This window comes from Cynara cardunculus (assembly GCF_001531365.2).
Source record: "Cynara cardunculus var. scolymus isolate 2C chromosome LG 10, CcrdV1, whole genome shotgun sequence".
Taxonomy (NCBI): domain Eukaryota; kingdom Viridiplantae; phylum Streptophyta; class Magnoliopsida; order Asterales; family Asteraceae; genus Cynara; species Cynara cardunculus.
In genome coordinates, this window is record NC_037537.1 from 235,123 (window position 1) to 250,567 (window position 15,445).

Genomic DNA, 15,445 nt, shown 5'->3' on the forward strand with positions numbered 1-15,445 from the left:
CAAAAATAAAAATATCATCGCTTTCTCAAAATCACATAAAGCCATATTATAACATCGACTGAGATAAAGAATAAAATGAAATATTAAAAACATGATGTATCTCGCTGCATTGCGCGAGTACGCTTCTAGTATATATATAAATGTTATAACAATTTTTTAAGATAAAGTTTGTCAACATAAAGTTATCTCCAACCGAAGAGTATATAACAAGTAATTTTTTTTTACGTTTTGCCTCCAACAAAATAGTATAACACAAAATATTTTGTGTTAATTGGATAGTGAATCACCACACACACATACATATATACATACATATATATATATATATATATATATATATATATATATATATATAGTGAGGTACTATTAACCAACAGGAAAAAAAATTGTGTGGTATTTTGTTTTCCTTACCCATGACCATCTCCCGTCAATGATTATTGACGGATCACCTACGGAATTAAATATCCCATGATGAAATTTTCATCTGTCGGTACTTTTACATTACCGACGGACTAATACGTTATTTATTTATTATTTTCTTCAACAAATTTCATGGGTAATTATATATGGACCATTGACGGATTTAAATTTTCTGCTACATTTTGATTGTTTGTCTACATGTAAATACGTGTTTAAATGTATGTATGTAGTACACAAGTCATTAATTTGTGATCGATCATGAATGTATACAACGGTTTAACAAGTTTTTTAAGATATTTTAAAACTAAAATGTCGTGTTAACCATTTTAAACGATACTATATGTACACAAGTGTCCTATAAAAATTGAGTTAATAAGACGCTTTACAAAAATGTCTTATAATATAGTTATACGACACTTTATTTTAAAAATGTCGTAAAAACTTGTTAAAACGTCCAAAACCGTTTATAATAAACATGTTGTAACATTTTTAGATAACACATTTTATGGTTGGTCTAATAAACTGGCTAGCACTTTATTTATTGTAAAAGATTTATACATTTTAGACGTCCTATAAATCTTAATCTTGTAGTAGTAATAATTAGAATATATGTAACAAGTTTTATCCTTACGGAACAATAAATTATTACGATAAAATTAAACAATTTCATAAAAGATAAACCATTTTATTTACATTTTTATACGGACAAAGTCTATAAAATGGTCATAAAATCTGCCGGAGAAGAAAATAAAAACGGGATGGTGTAACTACAAAGGTGGTGCCTAATTGGTTTGAACTTGGGTTCCAAAAGTCAAAAGTGTCTAGAGGTCTCAGGTTCAAATCCAAGAGGAATAAAAATCCTTTTGTAGCCACAAAGGTTCAAATACTATGACTACGAGCTACTCGCAAAATATGTTGTCGATTGGTCGGCTCGCATAGCGAATTGGATACCAGGTTAATCGAAGTTGCAATTCGATTTTGATGTTGTGTTTGTTTTTGAAATTCAACCAAAGAAACACCTTTTCTAATCTTGAAATCAAACTCCCACCAAATTCCACCATCAAAGAACCTTCCTTACCAAACTAACCTAACACATAATCTCACCTATAATTACACCACTCCCCTTTCTTCCTTCTTTTCCTCATAAACCACACCAATATCATCATCATCATCATCATCATCATCATCTAGGGTTCATATACATTCATAGATTCTGTTTAAATTTATATTCATCTTCTCCAAAAACGAAGAAAAAAATCGAAGAATCTGAGATGGGGTTCGGATTAAAGAACATCTTTTTACTGTTTACAATAATGGCAGCCATGTTTTCATCTTCTTCATCTGCTCAATCTTGTTCTAACTACGCCTTTAAAACCAACAACAAAGTGTTCAGTGCCTGCAATGATCTTCCAGTTTTGAATTCTTTTCTTCATTACACATATAACCCATCTTCCAAAACCCTAAAAATCGCTTATCGGCGCACAAATATCGATCCTTCAAAGTGGGTTGCATGGGCGATCAACCCAACTTCTAAAGGTATGGTTGGTTCACAAGCACTGGTTGCTTTCCGGCAATCGAACGGGAAGATGAGGGTGTATACTTCACCGGTTACAGGTTACAGTACGCAGTTGCCGGAAGGAGATCTAAGTTTTCCGGTGAGTGAGTTATCGGCGGCGTATTCAGATAAAGAGATGATTATATTTGCGACTTTGGGTCTGCAAAATGTGAGCATAATTAACCTGAATCAAGTTTGGCAAGATGGTGGAGTTTCTGGAAATGCTCCAATGGCGCATGTGACATCCGGTGATAATGTTAAGTCTATGGGAACCCTAAATGTTCTTTCTGGACGATCTGGAAGTGCAGGAGGAAGTAGTTCCAAAACCAAGAAAAGAAATGTAAGTTCTAAAACTATGTTTTTGAGTATTTTCGTACATTTGGTTCGTTGAAAATTGCTATTTTCGATGTTTTTGTACTGCTTTCAAAGTTACTATTCATCGCATTTGAACCTTGATGACCACGGAGACTGAAGCTCCAATCAGCTGATCCTGCTTGGTTTTTTGTCTAGTGATTTATATATATATATATATATATAGAGAGAGAGAGAGAGAGAGAGAGAGAGAGAGAGAGAATGAGATAGATGGTATGTGTTCTTAACTTGATTTGGGGGTCATGCAGATTCATGGTATCCTAAATGCAATCAGCTGGGGGATCATGATGCCTCTAGGTGCTATAATGGCAAGATACATAAGAGTATTCCAATCAGCTGATCCTGCTTGGTTTTACCTTCATGTAACTTGTCAAACCCTTGCATATATCATCGGAGTCGCAGGTTGGGCCACCGGAATCCGGCTAGGCACCCAGTCTCCAGGCATTCAGTTCACTTCCCACAGACTCATCGGCATCATCCTCTTCTGTGTCGCCACCCTCCAGGTACCCATAGTCCCATACCCCTTTTAGATTCTAATTACAACCAATACCATAAAATCGACTTTGCAAGGCACAAAAATGTCTAAATACTAATACGATACGATCTGAGATTAGTCGACTCACATAGCAGGTTGGATATGTAGGTTAATAAAATGATGTTATATACAAGATTTTGGGGATTAATTAATTATTGGATTTTGCAGGTGATCGCTTTGCTGGTGAGGCCAAAGAAGGATCACAAATTCAGAATTTACTGGAACATCTACCACCATTCACTTGGGTATGGCATCATCATTCTAGGAATCATCAATATATTCAAAGGATTTGATATTTTAAACCCAGAAAAGAAATGGAAGAGAGGTTATACCGGAATCATCATAGTGGTGGCTGCCATTGCAGCAGTTTTGGAAGCTTACACATGGGTTGTGGTTTTAAGGAGGAACAAGGCTGCAAACAAGGAGAAGATGATCATGAGGAATGGTAGCAATGGAAATCATAATCGATATGGTGGAGTTACTAATGGAAATTGAGTTTATAGGACGCCAATAAAGTTCAAATGTTTTAATAGAATGTTTTACGGGACTTAAGTTTATAGCACCAAAAACAATAAGACGTCATATCTGAAAGTGTTACAATATGTTTATATTGTATTACTTTAGATATGACGTTTTATATTTGTTTATAAAACTTAAGTCTTATAAAACATTCTATTAGGATACTTAGAAACTTTATCGCTTCCTTATGATTTTGATATTGTTTTTTATTTATTTATGTACTTATATGGGTTTTTTTTCCATTCTTATGGTAGTTTAATTGGTTGAGTGGTATTTTATCGATACTAGGTTCATATTAGGATTGTATGTATGTAATAATCTTTACGTTCTTACGTATATTCCAATTTCTTATACATATTCATGGTGTCGAATATAAGATGCATTGAGTTTTGGTAGCGATGATAGAACTTGCGTGTTATATATCGAGTTTTACGAGGTCAACAAAGAAGTCTTTTTCGTATTGATTGACGTAATGTCTCGTCTCAACAAACACATATTCAACACTACACTAAACGCAAGCTTTTTTTAGCTTTATAAATATAAAAAGAAACACACAACAAATTAATGGAATGAAAATGCAACAACTTGATATCAATTTGACAAACGGTCACTTGTTTTATCGACCACAATCATCTAAAAAGACAAGTTTTTGTAAGTTAGATGGTTCATAGCAGCATTTATCTTCTTTTTCTTTATTATTGTTATCCTTCTTCATTTTTTCCTCACAAGTCGCGTTTCAAAAAACTCTGATCTAGTCAAAGTAGTTCAAATACAAATCTGAATAAGGTAAAGACCGAATCTGGATCGGCAATAAATTTGTCTGCTTAAAAAGAGTCTATTTTTTGTCTGGTATCAAACCAAAAAAGAAAATTAGTTTTGGGTCTTTGGCATGGTGTGTATAAAAAGGGGAAAAAGAAAATAAAGGATCTAAAAAAATTCGGACCAACCTTTATGACGTGTTGCTTATGACTCAGAGGGATTCCTCGGGTTCGAATACAGATCACTGCCATAACCCTTGTGGCCCTAAAAGTTTACTTAAAATTGACTCCAAACGATTTGTAACCGCTCAGGGGATTAGTTGGTACACATAAGCTGACGTGGATAACCATAGTTATGAAAGAAATTGACTTGTTTAATACACTAATATTCCCCGTATGCATGTTAGAAATTTATTGTCGCCGTTTACATAAAATATTGAGAAATCAAGAAATATCGTCTCTAAAACATGCGACTTATAAAACATGTTTATGAAAAACGCTTTCGAGATATTTAAAGATCAAATCGACACAAAAGGCAAAACCTTTTTCCTTCTTGTAATTTTATCATCGAGAAACTCTCGTGATCAATATAATATCTTAAATGAATGCGTTTACAATAGTTTATTTTATCATCTATTTATGTGTTTTTAAAGTGCTTATCCACTTATGTGGTGTCAAATCGGAGTTTTGTAAGACGTGTTTAGATTAGTTTATGGCAGTGTCAAAACATAATAAGCTTATAAGTTGTTTTTTAGTGTTTAATTTTTTTTGCTCATACAGATAAAATTGCCAAAAAGGACATTTCTCATATCCCTTAACTTCCATATGGATGATGAACGTTTGGATTTTAGGAAGATGGGTGATCGGCATTCATCTCTTTTATGGGTATTCATCGTTAACATCAACTAAAGCTTCCTTCCGTAACCCTAATTGCAAAGCCCCCAAACCCCAATTGACAAACTTCATAAACCCTACCTCACTCACATCACCACAATTTTCGTCTCATGTTTCACCGTCAAAACCGCAATCACGACTCAAATTTCTTCACCTCCACCTCTTGCCACCGTGGAAACCGCTGATTCTAACTCCAAATAACAACAAGAAGAACAAGCCCTAGAAGAGCATTTTTATGCTCACATCTTGAAGACATCAAAACTCTAATTGAAAATCAAAACCGGAAAGCAGTTGGTATACTCACTCAGTTGATTGTCTCGAACCAGAAGATGATTATCTTTTGGTCGAAGGTTGCTCATGAAGAAGGAGGCGTACGTGATTTGATAAGAAATATTAGCTTTAGGGTTAAGAAAGTAATTTGGTTTTCAAACCTGATAAGTTATAAATGAGTAACTTATCAGAAACTCCTTATTACAGGTTTGACACCAGTATAAACATTCTTTTTTTCCGATCTAAACAACTAAAAACTGTCACATGAGAATAAGTCAATAAACAGTTTAAATGAACAATCACAAACACCCCTTAGTGGTGAAGATACAATGGTGAACAACACCTATGAAAGATGACACTCACTAGTTTTCGTTATAAAGTTCTTTTTTTTAGTTTTCAGAAGAAAAAAAATTATAATAAAATATTTGTGACAAATCACATGTTTATTTACCATCATAATCAAGTGTGCATGTTAAATTATCTTATTTTTGGAAGAGTGTTCCAAACTATGTTCAGATTAATCTCCACAAATCGCATCACAAGGTATCAATCCAGATGAATTTAATGACTAAAATTGTTATAGACGTCTAGAATCAAATAAAAATAGATGAGATATTCCGCCACATCCCCTAATAAGAGCGTTTAAATTTCCAACCCGAAAAAAGAAAAAAAAAACTAAACCCAACATATAACCTAGTCATGGCCAAACCGGCCTGGCCCGGCCCGGGACCGGACAAGGACCAGCCCGCCCCGAGACCGGTAAAGACCGGTTATAGGACTGAAAACCGGGACCAGTTCATGATTTGGAGGGTTTCGCGGGACCAGACTGGTTATGGGACTGATTATGGCCGGGCGGCGGCCTATTTGTTTTAAAAAATAGTTGTTTCTATAGCCTTTAGGTAGCCACTTTTTTTGGATTTTTTGCCTTCTAAACACTATAAATAAGTGTCTTGGTTGAGGGGTTTACATACCAAGTACTCGATTCGCAAAAAACGCAAAAAAAAAAAGTTCACAATTCTTGGTTTTTATAATGTATTTTTGTAAGACAATGTAATTCTAAAAAAACGTATTTTTAAAGTGTATTTGAGTGATCCAATTATTACAAATTTTATAATGTATTAAAAATATATATCATTAAATTTTTTTTTAATGACCAAGCCCAACAGTCTGTAACCGGTTACAATAAAACTTAATCAGACTCACTCTTTTCGACCGGGACCGGTTAAGGCCGGATTTATTTAGACCCGGGGCGATAAGGACCAGACCAGCCCGGCCCGGGACCGATTTTTGGCCGTCACTATATAACCTAGAGATGGCCAAATCGGCCCGGCCCAGCCCGGGACCGTCGAAGGACCAGGATCGGTAAGGACCGATTATGGGACCGAAAACCGGGACCGGTTGAGGTTTTTGGTAGTTTCGTGGGACCGGGACCGGTTATGGGATCGACAATGGACCGGCCCGGCCCGGCCCGAAAATTAAAATAATTTTATAAATAAATGTATTTTTAAATAATTTTATAATGTATTTTTATAAGAAAACGTAATTTTAATTATATTAAAACACATTTTTAAAGTGTATTTGAGTGAACCAATTGTAAATTTCATAATGTATTAAAAATATATATCATTAAAAAAATAATAAAAAAATATTATTTTTTAATGCAAGGACCGGTTGGACCGGGACCGGCGGCCCATAACCAGTTATGAATACCTTGATCGGTCCTATCATTTTCGACCAAGACCGGTTATGGCTGGTTATGAGAAAAATTAGGACCGATTGAGACCGGCCCGGCCAGGACCGGTTTTTGGCATCTCTAATATAACCCATACAAAAATTTGAATTGGAATTGGATCAGCCTAAAGAATCCGGCCCAATCCGACCAAAATATACGCCTTTTACTTATTTATTTTTAATGGTTGTAGACGTTTAGCGCCTCTTTTTCTCTCGACTCTCAAGTCTTGCCCTAGCTTAGAATTGAAGGACGCACGGCTTCAGGCTTCTTGCACATCGATTGAATCAAGAGGTAGACTTCTTCTACTCTTCTCTTCTCTTCTTCGATTTCTAGTGCAGAAGTTTACACATTTGCTGATGAACGGTGATAGGGTTCAGTCTTTTTCTTGTGGGTCGTCCTAACAAAGTTTGAGGATCATATCTTTGATTAAATTAATGGAAAAAAATTACATACAAAGACGGTTTGCAGTAATGGGGTATGAAATAAGCTTTCTTATGAGAGGAGGATTTGGTGAAATTTATATCAAAAACTCGATAGATGCTTTTGTTTGTGTTATTTATGCTAAAACTGCTACCTTGGTCTGCTTATTGTTTATTTTAACAAATCTCAATGGATGTTTTTGTTGTATTTCATTGGTTTAAGCTCTTTCAGCATGTATGCTTAAGTGCTGTGTTTACCAGCTAATTTGGACGTTGTTTGGAGGGTTTTGCAAACTACTTTGGACTTGTATTATTTTTGATGAATTACTTGAAGATTAGTGCACGTATAAATTACATGTATTTATGGTTTGAAAGTGCACTATAAGTAGAGTTGTTCAAGGCCTTCAGTGATTTCTCATTGTGTACAATGTTCAATCGCGACTCTTAACTGGCGACATTGAGAACCTGTTTTATCCATTCAAACTTGCCTAATTGAGATGGCTTTGATATTGTATTTGTTAGGTTTTGAGCCGAGGCAGGGGATTAGGGTGATGGCTGAAGAAGTTCAAATGCAAGAAGTTGAGAAAGGTCCAAGGAAGAGAAAAATAGGACACAAAAAGGGTAAGGGGAAGAAGAAAATGAAAGTGAACCAGGGAAGTGGACAGAAGGTTAAAATGGATGGAAAAATGAAAAAACTTTTCCGAAAAAAGGCTAGAGATTATAATTCGGATGATAGTGATGATGCTAATGATGTCAATGAAGAGGAGCCTTCCCCTCCAATGAAGTTTGAAGAAAAGCAGTCGCATGATGAAAATGAGGAGGCTGATGAAAAATCTGCAGAGGAAGAAGCAGACGTGGAAGAAGATATGGGCAATGACGATATTTCTGATGATGAAGAGGGGATAATCGAACATGGGATTATGAAATTTTCTGAAGGATCCACATCTTTCAAAAAAGCCTTTAAGAAAATAATAAAGAGGAGTGGATCAGATGATGTCCTGGTAAGCCTCTTGATATATTGTTCAATGTGTTTAAATTATAAAAATCCTTATATCTAAGTATATTATGTTTGAAGTATATAATATCTATAGCGCTAGGCGAAAGGCTCTTTGGTTTATATCTAAGTGTATTGATAATGGTACATATGTAACTTGAAGGGATTTTAGTTTGTTCATTAATATCTGATCAGAAGTTAGCAAATATGGAACTTTCAAGCTTAATTTTCTAGCAGACCCTGTATGGTTGAGATAGAGAGAATCCTTGACCATGCTTTTAGTTCATTTATGCGTTTTGTTATTGCTGTAGGGTCCTGTATTATCTGCTTACAAGAAGCTTGTGGTAAAAAAGCTTGCCGAAGAAGCTGATGAAAGAAAAGTCAAAGGGGATGCAAAAAAGGAAAAAACCTTGGTAAATCATATGGAATTGGGTATAATTTATATTTCCATGAATATGAACATGTAGTCCCTTGTGCTGACCATCTGCTGTGATTTTTTTGGATATAAAGTTAGGAGAGAAAGGACATGTCAAGCCTGATTCTTTCTCAGTCTCGCACGAAAAACTACTCATTGGAGTTGCTACAAAGGGAGGTATGCTATTTTGTTTCATGTTGAACAATAGAAACTTTTGCATTATTGGCACTTGCTAACTAACTTGTCACAAAATTTTCATGTGGTGGCGGAACTTTCAGTCGTCAAGTTATTTAATGCTGTGAGTTTTTTTATTCTTAATGTGATAGTTAATTTCTCTGTTTCTGTCACAGGTTTGAGCTACATTTTCTTGAATTTCTGCTTATATTTATTATTTTTACAGGTTAACAAGGCCCAAAGTTCGCAGAAAGGTTTAAATCCATCAAGGTTGAAAGATGCTAAAGGTGTGTGCAATAAAATGCTTCGCTTTTCTCCTTTTTTAACTTCTTTTAACATGAAATGAAGTATATAGTTGTGTTTATTTTGCTCAGTCTAACTTTTTGTTCATTTAGGGGTTGCTTGGTAATGGCTTAGTGGGTTGTATGGCTTATTCACTAAGCCACATACAAGATTGTTCTGTTGTGGCTTAATGAAACGAGTAGTAGCTTATTCGCTCAGATAATTAAAGGGTGTGGTCTGTGTTCAGCCATCATTTTTCCTTTGATACCCTTGACCCTTGTGAACAGATTTATTTCTTCCCTAAAGAATATGCTTCTTGCTCCTTTCCATCTCTCAATCTCTCTATCCCTCACCCTCCATCTCTCGATTTGAAGCTGCTGGTGACGAGTTTTCTCTGCTCATGCTGCTGAAACGAGTTCTCTCTCCATCTCTCAAATCTTGAACTGGGTTTGGTTAAACATTTGTTTTGAAGTCTTTGGTGATTCCTTTTGTTACAGTTATTGAGTTTCAAGTCTTTTGGTGATTCCTTTGGCTATGGTTCTTGATGTTTGATTTCTCTTTTTTCCATCTTCGAAGACATTCTTCTATACCCATAACTGTTTTGTCTTCTTTCTAAAGCATAGTGAAAGGAACTCATGAATATTTGGTATATCTGTTAAGTCAGTAGCTGCCCAAATGTTCTCTTCTTTAGCTTTTCTTTCTTCTGTCACACCAGTTCTTTAAGTGGTCAATTTTGTGTATTTTAGCACTATGTTTGAAACTAACAATAATTCCTTTTGCTATGGCTCTTTGTAACCATATATGATTTCTAAAGATGGTTGATTGTTGTTCTTTGACTTTCAGTGATTCAGAAGCGGAGGAAAGAAGCCTTCTTTTCAGAGTTGGGCAAAACCCCATCTGGGTCGAATGCTATGGTGCTGTCTTCTCTCTTTTTGTGTTACTTTTAGAACCAAATATTTCTTGCAGAATCATGCTTTCTAAAACCTTTTCAAGCCTGGGGGGGGGGGGGTCTTTTTGGAAACAACCTTTTTACCTCCCCATACCCTACCTTGTGTGGGACCTGAATCATCTGAATTTTTCAAGACTTGATATTATTAGAAATGCTCAATTAAACCAAACCAACAAGCCTGTATATCTCATCCAGAGGTGGGTCTGGGGATAGACTTCACCTCTACCCTATAGAGTAAGAGTAGAGTGGCTACATTGTTGATCAAATTCATTATTATGGGGCAATTGCATTTGGAGGCAAAATGATACAAAATGAACAGATTGGGGGAAAAATGGGTAATCGGCTATAAAAAAATAATCGATGGAACAGAAACTACAAGTAATTGGAATGAAGAAGAAAACTTACTATCCAGAAGGATCCCAGGGAGAGAGTCCCTTCTCTAAACGTAGAGCCAAAGTAAGGGTTGTTATCTGCATGCCCCTCATGGAGGAAGGCAAAAGCTTATTTAAACTATCATACGTAACAAACTCTTAGTGGGCCTTGGGCCTCCTGGAATATACTTTCCACACATTGGGCTTAAGTCCACTAGTTGGGTCAAGACTAGGATCATTCTCATTCGTAACATTGGTCACCCCATCAAGAATGGTCTTGTCCTCAAGACCAATATCCGGAAATTGTTGTTGAATGACCAAAACATCTTCCCAAGTTGCTTCTTCACTCGGACGGTGCTGCCACTTGATGAGCCATTGCGGAACGGTTTCCCCGTCCCGAACGATGGAGCGAGCACCCTGAATGGACTCCGGAAAACACTGATCAGTGATATGCACTTCAAGGTCAGCCGGTAATGAATCGACCTCGGTGACTCCAGGTACCGCCTTCTTCAATAACGAGACATGGAAAACCGGATGCACCTTGGATAAAGCTGGGAGGTGCAGCCGATAGGCCACGGGACCGATACGCTCCACAATTTCAAACGGTCCAAAAAACCTCGCTGACAGTTTTTGATTGATGCGACTTGCTATCGACAATTGTTGATACGGCCGAAGCTTCGCATAAACCAAGTCACCAACCTGAAATTCAACCTCCCGACGATGCTTATCGGCCTGCGATTTCATTTGTGATTGAGCTCGTAATAACTGTGCCCGAAGTTGTTTCAAGGCCTCATCACGGTCCTTCAGCTCTAGGCGGACCGTCTCGACCCGCACCTCACCCGGAATAAACTGACATATATTAGGAGGTTTGCGACCGTAAACAATCTCGAAGGGTGAAACCCCTGTAGAGCCATGAAAAGTAGAATTGTACCAGAATTCCGCCCACGGTATCCACAAGGACCACAAACGTGGTTGGTCAACCGCAAAACAACGTAAATACGACTCAAGACAGCGGTTAATGACCTCGGTTTGCCCATCTGACGCCGGATGATACGATGAACTCATGTGTAAACGAGTACCTTGCAAACGGAATAGTTCCCGCCAAAAATGACTCATAAAGAGTGGATCGCGATCACTGACAATTGATTTCGGAATACCATGTARGCGAACTACTTYCTTGACGAAGACATCCGCRATATGGCGCGCGGTATAGGGGTGTTTCAACGGCACAAAATGGCTGTACTTGGAGAGCCTGTCCACCACCACTAATAACGCATCAAAACCCTTCGATTTCGGTAGTCCAAGAATAAAATCCATGGACAAATGTTCCCAAATCGTTTCCGGAATATCKAGCGGTTGTAAMAGACCCGCTGGAGTAAGGGAGCTAGATTTGCAGCGTTGACAAATATCACAAGCTTGGACAAAACGCTGAACCGCCGAGCTCATACCGGGCCAATATAAATTGGCAGCCAAACGACGATAAGTTCGATAGTACCCGGAGTGACCGCCCGTAGCTGATTTGTGAAATTCAGCTAGTAATTCTGGAATCCATTTGGAATGCCGAGGGATAACCAAACGACCCTTATAGTAGAGAATTCCTGAACGCACTTCGTAACCTGGATGCGTTCCCTGCTGCTGTTGGCATGATTGTATCACCTGTTGGAGGTCCGGATCGGATTTGGCTTCCTCCAACAGTTGTGCTCCTTGAACCCAAACGGGTTGGTACGCTATCGAAGTGAGCAATTCGCCATAATCGTCTCTCCTGGACAGTGCATCGGCTGCCCGATTTTCYCGTCCCGCCTTAAAACAGATTTCAAAATGATACCCAAGCAATTTSGCAACCCAATTTTGCTGATCCGGAGTGGTAATACGTTGCTGTAAGAGATGCTTCAGACTTTTATGGTCGGTGTAGACCGTAAAAGTAGTGCCCAAAAGATAGCTCCGCCAATGTTGAACCGCTAATGCTAAGGCCATGATTTCTCGTTCGTACGCGGACTTTGACAGATTACGATCTGTTAAAGCCTTACTAAAAAATGCAATCGGACGACGGTTTTGCATCAGGACAGCCCCAATTCCACGTCCCGAAGCATCACATTCCACCACAAAAGGAGCCGAAAAGTCGGGCAACGCGAGGACAGGGGCTGTAGTAACTGCGTGTTTCAGGCTGTCAAATGACTTTTGGGTCTCCGCATTCCAATGAAAATTGTCCCGCTTTGTCAACTCCGTAAGCGGTTTGGCAATAGCTCCATAATTTCGAACGAATTTCCGATAGTAACCTGTTAATCCCAAAAACCCGCGTACGCCTTTCACTTGTTTGGGAACCGGCCAATCTTTCACCGCTTGAACTTTATTAGGATCCATTGATACGCCCTCGCCATCAATGATGTGTCCCAAATATTCAACCGAGCGTTGCCCAAATGAGCATTTCTTTCGGTTAACCACGAAGCGATGGGAAACCAACGTAGCCAACGTCGAAGCCAAATCTAATAGATGTTGTTCCCATGTCGGACTATACACTAAGATATCGTCGAAGAACACCACGATACACTTACGTAAGTGTGGTCGAAAAACGTCRTTCATAATGGCTTGAAAGGTCGCCGGGGCGTTAGTGAGACCGAAAGGCATTACGAGATACTCGTAATGGCCATCATGCGTCCGAAACGCTGTTTTCTCCACACTTTCCGGCCGCATACGGATCTGGTTGTAACCGGACTTGAGGTCCAATTTGGAGAAATACTTGGTACCCTGAAGTTCATCAATCAACTCTTCTACTACTGGAATTGGGTGTTTATCCGGAATTGTGGCTTTGTTCAATGCTCTATAATCGACACACATACGCCAAGTTTGGTCCTTCTTCCGTACCAAAATTACCGGACTAGAAAAAGAGCTGTTGCTGGGTCGTATAACCCCCAAAGGGCAAAGTCAGCATCTCCTGAACTTGGCGCTCAATTTCAGCCTTGTGAGCGTGAGGATATCGATACGGCCTAACACAAACCGGCCCGTGGTTGGGAACGAGATTGATAGCATGATCTCGAGACCGAACCGGAGGTAACCCCGACAGTTCTTCAAACACTGGAGCAAACCTGTCAAAGATTTTCAACAGCTCCTGCGATTGTAATGRTGTTAAAGTCGGCTCCAATACTCCCATTTGCTCTCCATCAGTTAATCGTAACGAGGGATTAGAGTCCGATAACCAGCTTTGTAGTGAAGCCCGTGCTCGCACCGGAAGCGATGTCCCCGATAAGCAGACCTCCTTACCCCTATACATAAACCGCATTGTGTGAGCCTCCCAATTATGGATGACATCACCCAAGGTTTGTAGCCACTCGATTCCTAACACCATATCCAGTTCACCCATTTCGAACAACAAGGCATCAATCTCGAACTCGCAATTCCCAAAAACGATTGGAAGACCCTCGCACCGTTGAGTCACCAAGACCTTGTGTTCGTCTCCAAGCTTAATACGCAGCCCCGCAAACGTATGCACCACCAAATCCAATGCCTCAGTCAATTTCCGGGATATAAAATTGTGGGTCGCGCCACTGTCGACTAACACGACAATTGGGATACCACCCAAAAWTCCCTCGAGCTTAACAGTYTGTAATTTGGGTTTCAAAACAACACTTGCACCCATGAACTCCATAATTGAACATTCTCCCGTTTCTAATTCACCTTCGTTAACGACCTCCTCTGGAAGATTAATCTGATTATGTTCTCCATTCTGCTCGTCTTCCTCATTATCCGCTAACAACAACACCCGGAGATTTGCTTCCGGACATTTGTGGTTAGGACCAAACTGTTGCCCGCATTTGAAACACAACCCCTTCCGATGTCGATCCTCCCATTCTGTTCGTGACAACGTCCTGATCCCACGATTCCGAATACCGGATGTTTGAGCAGTCTCCGTGCGATGGGAATTGACCACCGATGCCATTGATGACGCTTTAGTCACCGAATTTCCTTTATTGAACATACGTCGTTCAAAAATAGGATTACCAGACTGGGCCTTCGATATGTTTGAGCCCATTGGGCCTATTGACGAGCCAACAATTGTAGAATCAGAATTCGGCCGCTGAGTCTGATATCGAAACCTCGCATTAAGCCGAGTACAATCTGAAGGATTCAGCATCTGTTCCACGTCATTTGCTATGTACATAGCATCGAGACGGGTTTGAGGACGCTGAAGCCTCACCCATTGTTTAATTTCAGGACGCAATCCCGCTAGGAAGTAGCCCAATGCTTGAGATTCAGGGAGTCGAGGAACTAATGATAGCAAATATTCAAAATCGTCAATGAAATCGTGTACAGAATCAACCTGCTTAATGGTAGCCAACTGCTCATACGGATTCTGTATGTCGAGACCCCCAAATCGTTGCAACAATTCGCGCGTAAATTGTTCCCAACTCAGATTATCATGTATGTTCTTCACCACTGTGAACCAATGTTGAGCTACTCCGGTCATACTCAGTTGGGCCAGCCGGATACGCAAGTCGGGTGCGGTGCCATGGATTTCGAAATATAATTCAGCCTTCGATATCCATCCTCGAGGATCGTATCCCCCAAATTCTGGAAGTTTCACCTTCTTAGCCACACAGTAGGGAACTGAATTAGAACGATCGGATTCGAGATTGACATTGAAGGAAGGAGTACGAGGAGGAGGAGGTACTCCCGATCCAGATGTATCCCCCATTTCTGGGTTCTTACCTTGTTGGCTTTTCACCCACGCCATCACGTACGCTCGAAATTCCTTATCCTCATCCTGATCTATCTCCATCGCCTTCAACGA

General features: G+C 39.0%; 2 protein-coding genes across 2 annotated transcripts in view; both read left to right on the plus strand.

Moving 5' to 3' along the window:
• The first annotated feature begins 1,691 nt into the window (after positions 1-1,691).
• On the plus strand, positions 1,692-3,476 carry LOC112520429 (cytochrome b561 and DOMON domain-containing protein At5g47530-like). Its single transcript, XM_025128817.1, has 3 exons — positions 1,692-2,315; positions 2,596-2,850; positions 3,051-3,476. Exons 1-3 carry the CDS (start codon positions 1,692-1,694, stop codon positions 3,375-3,377), a joined length of 1,206 nt encoding a protein of 401 aa, XP_024984585.1. The 3' UTR covers positions 3,378-3,476.
• Positions 3,477-7,242: 3,766 nt separating this feature from the next.
• LOC112519792 (RRP15-like protein) overlaps positions 7,243-15,445 on the plus strand; it is a 9,574-nt gene continuing 1,371 nt past the window's right edge. The window contains exons 1-7 of the mRNA XM_025128053.1: positions 7,243-7,346; positions 7,997-8,475; positions 8,780-8,881; positions 8,979-9,060; positions 9,162-9,181; positions 9,284-9,344; positions 10,183-10,253. Of these exons, the coding sequence (XP_024983821.1) occupies positions 8,026-8,475; positions 8,780-8,881; positions 8,979-9,060; positions 9,162-9,181; positions 9,284-9,344; positions 10,183-10,253 (786 nt within the window). The 5' untranslated portion in view covers positions 7,243-7,346; positions 7,997-8,025. The remainder of the gene's footprint in view (positions 7,347-7,996; positions 8,476-8,779; positions 8,882-8,978; positions 9,061-9,161; positions 9,182-9,283; positions 9,345-10,182; positions 10,254-15,445) is intronic.